The sequence below is a fragment of the Macaca mulatta genome, chromosome 11 (genome assembly GCF_049350105.2).
Source record: "Macaca mulatta isolate MMU2019108-1 chromosome 11, T2T-MMU8v2.0, whole genome shotgun sequence".
NCBI lineage: Eukaryota > Metazoa > Chordata > Mammalia > Primates > Cercopithecidae > Macaca > Macaca mulatta.
This window is the reverse complement of record NC_133416.1, coordinates 10,657,195-10,668,993: the sequence shown is the minus strand read 5'-3', so window position 1 is coordinate 10,668,993 and position 11,799 is coordinate 10,657,195. Positions and strand designations below refer to the sequence as shown.

Sequence of the window (11,799 nt, the reverse complement as noted above, 5' to 3'; positions counted from 1 at the left end):
AATTGAGAATTACCAGTCACAGTGGCAGTTCTGCCATATATATTGAACGTTCTCGTGTACTATCTCATTTTATATCTAGCGAATTCAAACTTTCCCTTCACCCCCCCAAAAGTGACACTTTTCTCATTATCTGAAGACTCAGGATCTTTTTTGTGTTTCAATATCATGAAGCAAATGTTTACTTTTTCCATAGTAACTTACTTCCATGCAGCAAAAACTAGTACCCTTGGTGTTAAATTGACTGAGGCAGGCCAGGCATGGTGGCTCATGCCTGTAATCCCAGAATTTTGGGAGGCAGAGGTGGGTAGGTCACCTGAGGTCAGGAATTCAAGACCAGCCTGGCCAACACCATGAAACCCTGTCTCTACTAAAAATACAAAAAAAAATTAGCTGGGTATGTCGGCGTGTGCCTGTAATCCCAACTACTTGGGAGGCTTAGGCAGGAGAATCACTCGAACCCGGGAGGCGGAGGTTGCAGTCAGCTGAGATCATGCCACTGCACTCCAGCCTGAGTGACAGAGCAAGACTCCATTAAAAAAAAAAAAAAAAAAAAAAGTTAATCAGACCCTAAAGCCCACAGACTAAATGTATGGCTCTGGGCAGAAGCTTTTAGCCTTCTTAAATCTCAATACTTTGATTTATAATAAGAAAAATCTACCTAATGATGCTTTTACGTGACTGTTAAATTAAATTTACTACTTTTTAATCTATAAACTACTTTTTAATATACAAATGTGTACCGAGACTTAAAATCTGAGTATTGATACATAAAATATAAGATAATATCCATTTAAATTATGAAAGAAAGAAGGATAGGGCTGGGAAAATAAATTGGGCCAGAAAAATTACTGTAGGCATGTTTGTGCTTGCCATACATTTGCTTCCAAGCTTCCTTGTTATTATTGACCTAAAGGTAGTTATTCAATTCACCTTGTGTATAAGATAAAGTTACACCTATTGCTTAAGATAGATATAAATAATCTTGGTCCTAAATGAGAAAAAGTATTTTCCTGAGTTCTCATGAAGCACATAAAATAATACATTTAGTGTTCTTGCAATAGTAGCACTAGCAGATTTTGCAGGGTAATTTCTTCATATAGCCCCATGTAAGCCAATGGCATCTAGCCAAGCATTGCTAAGCTAGGTCAGCATACTGCACTTCAGGTACTCAGCTCTCTGTTCACCTGGCTTGATATAGTATGTAAATCATGGCTTACATGAAAATATTAATTTTTGATCTATTGTTAGGTTTTTTATAAATCTTATTTGGCAAGAAGTTTAAAGTCTGTCCTCCATGGAGACTTTTTTCCATGTATGGAAAGAGCACTTGTTCTTTATTACCAATTAACTACAGATCCATATACCTGTGATTGGTATTTTCTCATAAAATTACAGAAATGTATTTTGACGATTTTCAGTTAAGTAGAAGTCTTTCCATGTTTGCTTGAACAGCAGAAATATCTACAGGGAAGAAAAAGAAAGAAAATTATTTTGGACTTACTCAGTAATACAGACAATTGAGTAGTAAATTTCAAAAGGTACGCTACATATAGTAAATTCTCTAAGTATATACTACAGATCTAATCAGATGCAGTAAATCCATAAAACCTATTGAAGTAAGGCATCCACACGGAAATTGGATTTGAGAAACAGCACTTTTATTATGACGTAGAAGGCAAATTATTTGTGAAATGTACGACCAAGGTGATGAAATTAAATGCTTGTTTATAGATAAAATAATAAAAACTAGCGAATAATTATCAGAGTATCTCAAATTACTTTGCTTTCTCTTTGGCCACTAGCCTGGTAAGTTGGCTAGAATGATTCTAGATTGAGATATTAATTATATGATGTCTGCATGTAAAAGGACATAATTTTGTGAAAAAAGTGTATAAATCCAATTTATTCAAAAGTACTAATATGTGGGAAAAAGTAGATAAAATTGAAAGAGGATTATAACATACATGTCCCTGTTTAAACTCTCTAGAGATTATTTGTTTATTCCTCTGTAAGGAAACTGTTCTTGCCAACTCTAACGTGATGAAATACAATAGCATAGATGCCATATAAGCATCATGAATTGGAGATCTAATACTACCTAGGGTGAAACTGATTCCTGTCTAAAGAGTCAAACCCAGAAAAATATAATATATTACAGGTATAAGGCGAAATAAAATGTGGCTATTTCCAGTACAGTGACTGGTACATAATAGAATTTTAATAAATATTTCTTTCCCTCTTTTATTTCTTAACAGTGACTCACTAAATTGAGTAAAACACGCAATTGTGCCTGACATAGATATATACATTTTATATATTATTCTTTCTATATAATTTACATGTATAGAAAAATATACATGTTTACATTGTATATATTTATATTTTATATAATAATATGTATAACAAATATTTATATCATATATAATTTATATAAATAGTATATATCATATTTATTTGTATGTATAATATATATGGAATTTAAGACATCATTTTTAGGTCCTCAAAAACACCACCAAATAATTAGCAAATCCATGTCAGTACAATCCAAAACATTTAACAATAGTAGTATCTCCTTGGTTTGGGATTATAGAATTTTTATTTTAAATTTTCATTTAATCATAAATTCTAATGACATCTCTAAAATGAACATGAATTGTCTCTGTAATAAAAATGAAACAAAAATATTTATAAAGTGAATAATCACAAGAATTCTAAAATTCATGAAGTAAAATTCAACATTTCAGATTTCTCCCTATATCCACAATATTATTGTCTTCTGCTCATATTTGGATGCATTGGGATCCTTATTTTCATTATGACAGTGATTGGCCTGAAGTTCTGGCGTGAGTAGTAAATTTTTATTTATTTGAACATTTTCGGAAGATAAATGTTGATACTTCATTCCTCTGAATGCCAAGATAAGCTATACATTGTAGCCCAAAACTGGTATATGTCATATTATAAAATTATGTTAAATTTAAAAAATTAAATGCTCAAATGCAAACTTGGTGTTTATTCTGTATCTTTTCTTATAAAGAACCCCCAATAGAGGTTGACTTTATTATCTTATAATAAAAAAGGAATGTATTTTTACTAAAGAGTATGTGCTCATTGGTATCACTTTGTGAGATCATTATTTAAGTATATATATATTTTTAAGACTCCTCTGAAAACCATTTTAGACCTCCAGACTTTTTTCTTCCTGAAGTGGTATATGTGTATACTGTAGCTACTCTATTTGAACCAAAGAAATTCATAGTTTCTTTGATTTTTCTGTCTTGCTTTTAAGGCTGTGAGCTAAAATGAGTAGTGTTTTACATATAACATGACAGGAAATAGATTTTGGGGGCTTTTGAGATGAGAATTCTAAAAATAGGTGAGTCCTAAAGCAACTTCTGTAGCGTAGAAGATCCTTCACTTCTTAATAAAGAATCTATTTTTGTATTGGGCAATTGGGCGATTTTGTGTTTTTCCCAATACAATAAGGGAAAATGTCAGACTTTTCTCAGACCAAATAGATATTCTACTTAATGTATTTTTTTCTCTAAATATCAATCATATACCTCAAATGTGTTCAGTGCTATACTGAAATCAATTACTAATCACCCGAAAAAGTCCACTTATCTAACATTCAATGTTAAACGACTATTTTTAGTTATTATGAATCTATCTAAGTACGTATTGCCTTCTGTTAACCAGTAATTCTAAGAAGTTGAATCCACTGTAGTAATTACTACGGCTTTAAAAATGTTCCTAAAATTCGGGAGTAGATAATTTCTTGTTAGACACTGAGTATGATTTTTACAGGCCAGTCTGCTCTCTTGTAAATCAGTTTTCTCTTCAATAAAATATAAATGGTAAAATGACATAAATGATGCAATAATTATTCTTTTAAAGAAAAATGCTATTGAGAAGAAATCAATAAAATTTGATATGTTGATGAATTACTAGTAGGAAAAATATTTTTTTCTAGCCATATTTTTATTCTAATAAATTAATAACAATTACAATATGTGTGTTTCTATAAAATTTGTCCTTGGATTTTGACCAGTTTAAAATATTCTTCATGGCTTCCAGTCAAAATGGAGTATTGACCATAAATATTTATATCTCCTCTCTTCCAAGAATCTATCCGTAGAACAAGAAAAGATAACAAAATAGAGTAAATTAATCAAAGCACATAGAATGGAAAGGGGAGAAAATTTAAAAACAAATGAAAAGTGGAAGGCCGGGCGCGGTGGCTCAAGCCTGTAATCCCAGCACTTTGGGAGGCCGAGGCTGGTGGATCACGAGGTCAGGAGATCGAGACCATCCCTGGCTAACATGGTGAAACCCCGTCTCTACTAAAAATACAAAAAACTAGCCGGGCGTGGTGGCGGGCACCTGTAGTCCCAGCTACTCGGAGGCTGAGGCAGGAGAATGGCGTGAACCCAGGAGGCAGAGCTTGCAGTGAGCCGAGATCGTGCCACTGCACCCCAGCCTGGGCGACACAGCGAGACTCCGTCTCAAAAAAAAAAAAAAAAAAAAGAAAAGTGGATAGTATAATGCTATTGGATAAATCATTAAGGAGAAACTTAGTTCAAAGAAAGTGTAAAAGACAGCTTCTATGTAGATGAAAGCTGTTCACCACGGCTAAGCTAAGGCAGGGCTCCACTTCAGAGAGGAGAGTCAGAGGGTAAATGGAGGTCTAAAACAAGGTAATTCTTTAGTACATACAATGCTTATTACCCATTAAATTAAAAATAAAATAACTTTTGAAAGCCAAAAAAATGAAGCAAAGTAACTAAGTGGAAGACTTTCTAAGCCAGGCTCTTTTCGATTGGTGTCTTGTCAATCTGTCGGTCTATTTACACAGTGGATTTTGCCCCTATAGCATGCAAAAAAAAAAGAACTCTCTAAAACAGTGAGATATATAGATAGAGCTAGGTAGCGTTCCTGATTTATGGACTGGTGGTCTGTGCAATAAGGTGTATACCCCCTTGTTTTGGTTTTGGAGTGAGAGAGGGGAGTAATGTATAGGTCTACCACTAGCTTGCTGTTTCTTGTGCCCTGTCTTCTGAAAAGTCATGATAGCTAACCAAATATCCCAGAGCATAAAGAAAAATGTCAGAAAAAAATAAATAAATATAAGAGGATATCTGAGACAAAAAAAAAAAAAAAATCAAAAAATACCTGTTTATCCAGGAAGGTCAATAGCTCTTTTAACAAGCTTCCAGAAGAAGAAGATAGGTGAAAAAAAGTACATATAAAATGATGAAAAAAGTAATATAAACCATTTTTCAAGAGTAAAAGCAAAACCAAAAAGTATGAGTTTTCAGCTTACAAGAACCCACTAAGTTCAGAACAGAATACAAAAATAGATAATACATAGAAAGAGATGATAGATTAGATAGATAGATAATTTCAGAACACCATGAGTAAAAATATAATCCTAAAGGGTTTATATAAATAGTTTTCCCCCCAAAGCAAATTAGCATCAGATTTTTAAATGCACCTAAAAAGACTTTACTGGAGCAATGCCTTCAAAGGTACAAGCAATCCTGATTTTAACTTAAATTTAAAACAAGAGTAATCAAGTAAATATTTTTTCCATTCATTCTTTTGGAATAACAACAGCAAAAAAGAATGTGGGAGGTGGGTGGCTATCTTAAGATAGAATCAAGCTAGCCCCAGAATATAATAAAAGACTTTTCAAATTAACAACTGTTCTGTTTTCCTAGCTAGCAATTAATTCTGTCTACATGAAAACACACTCTAAACGATGCAACTAGGAAGCTGAAGGAACTTGATGATATGGTCAAAAGATTTTTTTTTTTTGGTCTGCAACAAAGGAAAGTAAGATCAAGACTAGGTGTTGGAGCTCATGCCTGTAATCCCAGCACTTTCGGAGGCGAGGCAGGCGGAGCGCTTGAGCCCAGGAGTTCCACAGACCAGTTTGGGCAACATAGCAAAACCCCGTCGCTAATAAAAAAATGTACAAAAATTAGCTGGGTGTGGAGGTGGGCGCCTGTACTCTCAGTTTCTTGGGAAACTGAGGCAAGAGGGTGGCTTGAGCTCAGGAGCCAGATGTTGCAGTGAGCCGTGATGGCCCACTGCACTTCAACTCAGGTGACAAAGCCAGATTCTGTATATATATAAAATAAAATAAAAGTTAAGAAAAGTAATAAAAATAAAAAAAAGAAAAAAGAACATCAATTAAAAAGTCCAGTGAAAAAAATAAAATAATATACAAAAATGTAACATCATATATGAAGTCTAAGATTGTACATAATATTTAGAATTGTAGGCCGAACGCAGTGGCTCAAGCCTGTAATCCCAGCACTTTGGGAGGCCAAGGCGGGTGGATCACGAGGTCAGGAGATTGAGACCATCCTGGCTAATATGGTGAAACCCTGTCTCTACTAAAAATACAAAAAATTAGCTGGACGTGGTGGCCTGTAGTCCCAGCTACTCGGGAGGCTGAGGCAGGAGAATGGCGTGAACCTGAAGGCAGAGCTTGCAGTGAGTCGAGACTGCACGAGACACTGTCTCAAAATAAATAAATAAATAAATAATAATAAAAAATAATAAAAATAAAAAAATAGAGTTGTGATTTGCACTTAAACGAGTAAAAGCAGATATGGTGAAATGTAGTTAAATCTGGGGAAGAAGAGGAGTGGATGCATAGGAGAAGAGAAACTCACAATTTTTATTAGTATGCCTTCATTTACTGCTGGTACTTTTTCTCATGTACCCAGATTGCTCTTAATTTTTAAATGTTTCTCATATCTTTTCTTTGCACTGAGTACAGATAAAAAAATGGATTTCTCCCAGAATGTAAATATCAGCAGTCTATCAGGTAATACTCTTTTTGTTTGTTGTGTGCTACTCTTAGGGGTAAATTTAGTTTTGAGTTCTCTCTTCCCGCATTCACCCATGTTACACAGTAAGCCAACAGCGCTGGTGGAGAAAGGTATGAGATTGAAAAGGACATCCTCTTCCTCAGTGCCGCTGCTGCATATCAAATGGTTGAAAGGAAGGACAGTTGTAGTGATTTCTAGGAGGAAAAAAATAGGGTTTTAGTGAGTCAACAACAGGATGATAGTGGATTTCCTGCCATACCTAACTTGCCAAGTATTTATTGACCGTCCACTGATAGGTGTAACATGTAATGGCTGTAGGCTGTAGTGGGAAGAGTGTGGGTTTGGTATAGACCTGTGTTTGAATCAAGAGATTTCAGCCAACTTTTCACATGAATTTAGGTAAATTAAACATAATTTTTTTAACTTTCAAATGAGGATATTATAATAACTATATCATAGAATATTTCATGTAGATTAATCAAACATAGGTCTATCCCAAGCCCACACTAGGATTATATTAGATAGCAAGATGACAGCATGTATTAATGAGTTAAAAATATAGATGATGTTTCATAAATGTAAATTTAGGTCCTAATAACCTTTTTCAAGTTATACTTGCTCAGGTTACTTTTTTAATCTTAGCTGGACATATAGTTTAATTTCTAAAGATAATTTTTTAATAAAATTTTAGGGTCATAGTTGACAGACTAAAATATTAACAGTGAAAATATGACATGCTTTAACTTAGAAATATTTAATCCAACCAGTCAACATTCAACAATAAGCATTTATTACATACAAAGTACTAAATGATAAGATAGTCAAAGATGAATATGACCTTCCCACCTCACAAACCTTCCAATCAGGTGGAAGATACAGAGATGTTTACAAATGACCAGGACATAAACGATTTGTCCTTTGCTTTAGCAAAGGTATCAACTATGATACCTATGTGTTGAGTCTTATAGATAGCAGAAATTGACTGGTTCAAGGCTTCCTTTCTGAGGTGGACATACAATTGTACATTAAAGAAAAAGCGGGTAAAGAAGGAAGAGGAGGCTATTCAAGACTAAGGTAACAGTATGAACGAAAAGCACAGGAGAATAAGTACCCAATGCATCAGTAACAGTAAGTAATCTCACAGACATGAAGTGCAGGATGTAAAGACAATATTGAAATGTCAAAGGAATTAGAACCAGATAGTGGAGGAAATTAAATAATAAGCTTTTACTTTTTCAGTTTATAATTAACTGTCAAAAATGTTATAATTTGCTTCCTTTGATTATGCGGATTGGAATTCACAAGCTTTGTTCTCCCCTACTCCATCATCCAAAACCCTGCCTGACTCCTGGAAATATACAGGTTAGCAAATTATTCTCATTTTATATAACTGCTTTTTAATGACAAAAAAAGACTTGGAAAAATCTATTTTCCAAGTAGTCACATTTGATAATATTTATATCTTCCCTGTTGGCTGTAAAGTTTAATTAACTTTCCCCTATATTTTCCTTTAGGACACAATTATTTGTGCCCAAATGACTGGTTGTTGAACCAAGGGAAATGTTACTGGTTTTCAACTTCTTTTAAAACGTGGAAAGAGAGTCAACGTGATTGTACAGAGCTACAGGCACATTTACTGGTGATTCAAAATGTGGATGAGCTGGTGAGAAATCAAAAACAGGATCTAACCGCACAAGGAAAAACGGCTAGGTGCAAGTTCACTGCCTAAGAAGCATGGGAGGTTTATTGTCCTTGCTTTTGAACATGTGTTAGCCATAATGCAGTTACTATTGTTCATGAAAACATGCTAATATATATGAAAAAATATATTTTATTAATGCCGGCACAGAGACTCACACTATAGAAGGCATCAAAATTTGTTTAAACAAATGAATGAATAAATACACTATTTCCTCTGCAGGAGTTCATACAGAACAGTTTAAAACCTGGACATTTTGGTTGGATTGGACTATATGTTACATTCCGAGGAAACCTATGGATGTGGATAGATGAACACTTTTTAGTTCCAGAATTGTGAGTAGTTATTTGTAAGAGAGGGGTGATAATGTTTATTTATAGAATTATTTTTATATTAAGCTTCCTCACTTTCTATTCTTTTTTTTCCTTCTTTCTCTGTTTTCCCTTATCTTTAATTTTTTTTCTCCTTTTTCCTTTCTAGCTCTCTCTTTTCTTTCTTTCCTTTCTCCCCCTCCCTTTTTTTTCTTTGCTTCCTCTCTTCTTTAACATTCACTAATTTTGAAAAATGGGATGGAAAGTATTCATTTTGTCACCTGGCATTTTAATTGTCCAAAATTCATAATAATTTTTAAATTTCTAATCTGATTTAAATCTCATTTGAAAATAATTTTATGCAAATACTTTTCATGTGGTAAAAGCAAAGACAAAATTCACCTATAAATAAAAGCTGGAATATGTAGAAAGATCTGGAGTTGAAATCAGAAAACATGATTTTAAAAATTTTGCCCTTCAGAAATTCAACTAAACTTGTTGATATCTGTTTCCTTCCCTCCCTCCCTCTCTCTCTTTCTCTCTCCCTTCCTTCCTTCCTTCCTTCCTTCCTTCCTTCCTTCCTTCCTTCCTTCCTTCCTTCCTTCCTTCCTTCCTTCCTTCCTTCCTTCTTTCCTTCCTTTCTCTCTTTCTCTCTCTCTCCCTTTCTCCCTTTCTCCCTTTCTCTCTTTCTCTCTTTCTTTTCTTTTCTTTTCTTCAGCAGAGCCTTGCTCTGTGGCTCAGGCTGGAGTGCAGTGGCATGATCATGTCTCACTGCAGATTTGACCTTCCAGGCTCAAGCAAGTCTCCCACTTCAGCCTCAGACTAGCTAGGACTACAGGTGTGGTGCCGTCACACCTGGCTGATTTTTTGTATGCTTTGTAGAGGCAGAGTTTTGTCATGTTGCCCAGGCTTGTCTCCGACTCCTGAGCTCAAACTATCACCCACCTCAGCTTCCCAAAGTCCTGAGATTACAGGTGTGAGCCACCACTCCCAGCCTGATACCTGCTTCTTTATCTGTATAAAAAGATTCATGATACTTTCTTCACATTGTTCTTATGTGAACAACATGAGGTATTGCATGTAAGAGTGCTTTAAAATTCTGAAGTTCACATTTGATATTTTCTTCTGTGCTTTCAGTTACTAGTCATACTACCAAAACACTTGAGATGTGGTTAAGCTTGGAGCAAAGACCATGGAGTGATAGTTCATTTCAGTTTAGATATTTATCTACACCTGGATACATCTATTCTACATTTATTATCATCCTTCATGAACATAAAACTAAAAGATGAAGTAGTGTCCATTTCCTGGACCTGCTTTTAATGCAATCTTTGGAAAAAAAAAAAAGTAAGATTTCTTACTAATTTTTATTATAATTATTTTTTACTTTTTTGGAAACCAGCATTACTATAAAGGTAAAATATCCCTTTTAAAAGCTTTTATGTTATCATTTAAGGAAAATGACACACATGCAAGTGGTTATAACAGTGTTCAGTCTGTATTTTCTGAAATAATCATTAGTAACTAGAAAGAATAGTTTATGAAATAGCTCTCTTCAAAGGCATTCCATTTATACATTGTGCGTTGTCCTAACCTTATACTGTGGAAGTTATATGAGGAATTTAAGAGTCATTTAATAGTTTTTACTTTGACTTAAATAAAATCCTGGGCAACTGCCTCCCAACTCACATTGTTATAGCATACCTATCACTGTGTAATTTCTATTAAAAACTTTCATTTTGGCATCTACTTTCCTTATAAAAAATTATTTATGCTGCTATGTGGAAAATTAATAGATGGGAAACAAAATTGAAATTATGGAGGTCAGTTTAAAGGCTATGGCTAGAGATAAGGGAGAGATAATGGTAGCTTGAGTCTAAATTGAGAAGCTGGGACAAGTGAATGGATAGAAGAGATAATCTGGAAATAGAATACTCAGGTCTTGCAGGTATATATAATGAGAGGTTTGAGAGGTAAGGAAGAAGCTGCGATGTCTTCTAGTCTAGCTTGAGCTTCCATGGTGTTGTTATTAAGATAGGAAAGAGGAGAAGAGGCTGCATTAGCAATGAAAATTCCATTCTAGAACCTCTGCAAAACTTTGGCTGCTGAAGACTTACCTATAAAAGTTTGGCTGGCTAAAATTTTAAGAGATACTACCATCTTTTTAAGATAGATGCTCAAAAATCTGTCCTTTATCTCTTAGGTTTTCAGTGATTGGACCAACTGATGACAGGAGCTGTGCCGTTATCACAGGGAAGTGGGTGTATTCTGAAGACTGTAGTTCCACATTTAAGGGAATTTGCCAGAGAGATGCGATCTTGACGCGCAATAGAACCAGTGTTATGTAAATGTACAACAAAATGTAGAAATACTTTGCACGTTAAAGCAGAGCCAGATTTTAAAGACTTGGGTTCTTTAGGTAAAGTTTCTAACAGCAAGTTTCTGCTAACAGACATCATCTAAATAGGAGAAAAGTATTTTATCCTAAATTGATCACAAAGACAACTTCTGAACAGAACTTTTACTCCATACTTGGATTTCCGGTTTGTCTTTTCCATGGCATTGACAATAAAAGCTAAATAAAAAGTTAGTAATTCTTTTAATAGTTATTTAACAGCTTGATATTTTTTGCAATTAAAATAGCATAGAATAAAACAACTTTAAAGGAATGTTATTTAGCTATATGTACTATGTGGTAGATTGGAAGGAAAGAAGCAGTATATGTACAAATATAATATTTGAAGCATGGAATTTTGAATTTTTCATTTGTGTATCATAGCCTGAAGTGTTTGGTGGGGAGTGGGTAATGAGAAATTACCTAATGGGTATAATGTACAATATTTAGGTGATGGATAAACTAAAAGTTCAGACTTCTCCACTCTGATTCATGTAACAAAATTATACTTGTACCGTTTAAATGTATACAAATAAAAAAAAATTAAAGTCA

General features: G+C 34.1%; 1 protein-coding gene across 8 annotated transcripts in view; it reads left to right on the top strand.

The window, feature by feature from the left end:
- KLRF2 (killer cell lectin like receptor F2) overlaps nt 1–11,799 on the top strand; it is a 26,653-nt gene extending 14,854 nt beyond the window's left edge. For 4 of the 8 annotated variants that reach the window (XM_077953569.1, XM_077953574.1, XM_077953570.1 and 1 more), the window contains 6 exons: nt 2,745–2,843; nt 6,791–6,838; nt 8,148–8,204; nt 8,357–8,505; nt 8,764–8,876; nt 11,056–11,799. In XM_077953569.1, the coding sequence (XP_077809695.1) occupies nt 2,745–2,843; nt 6,791–6,838; nt 8,148–8,204; nt 8,357–8,505; nt 8,764–8,876; nt 11,056–11,200 (611 nt within the window). In that variant the 3' untranslated portion in view covers nt 11,201–11,799. The other 4 variants (XM_002798476.4, XM_077953571.1, XM_077953572.1 and 1 more) reach the window with 4 other exon arrangements.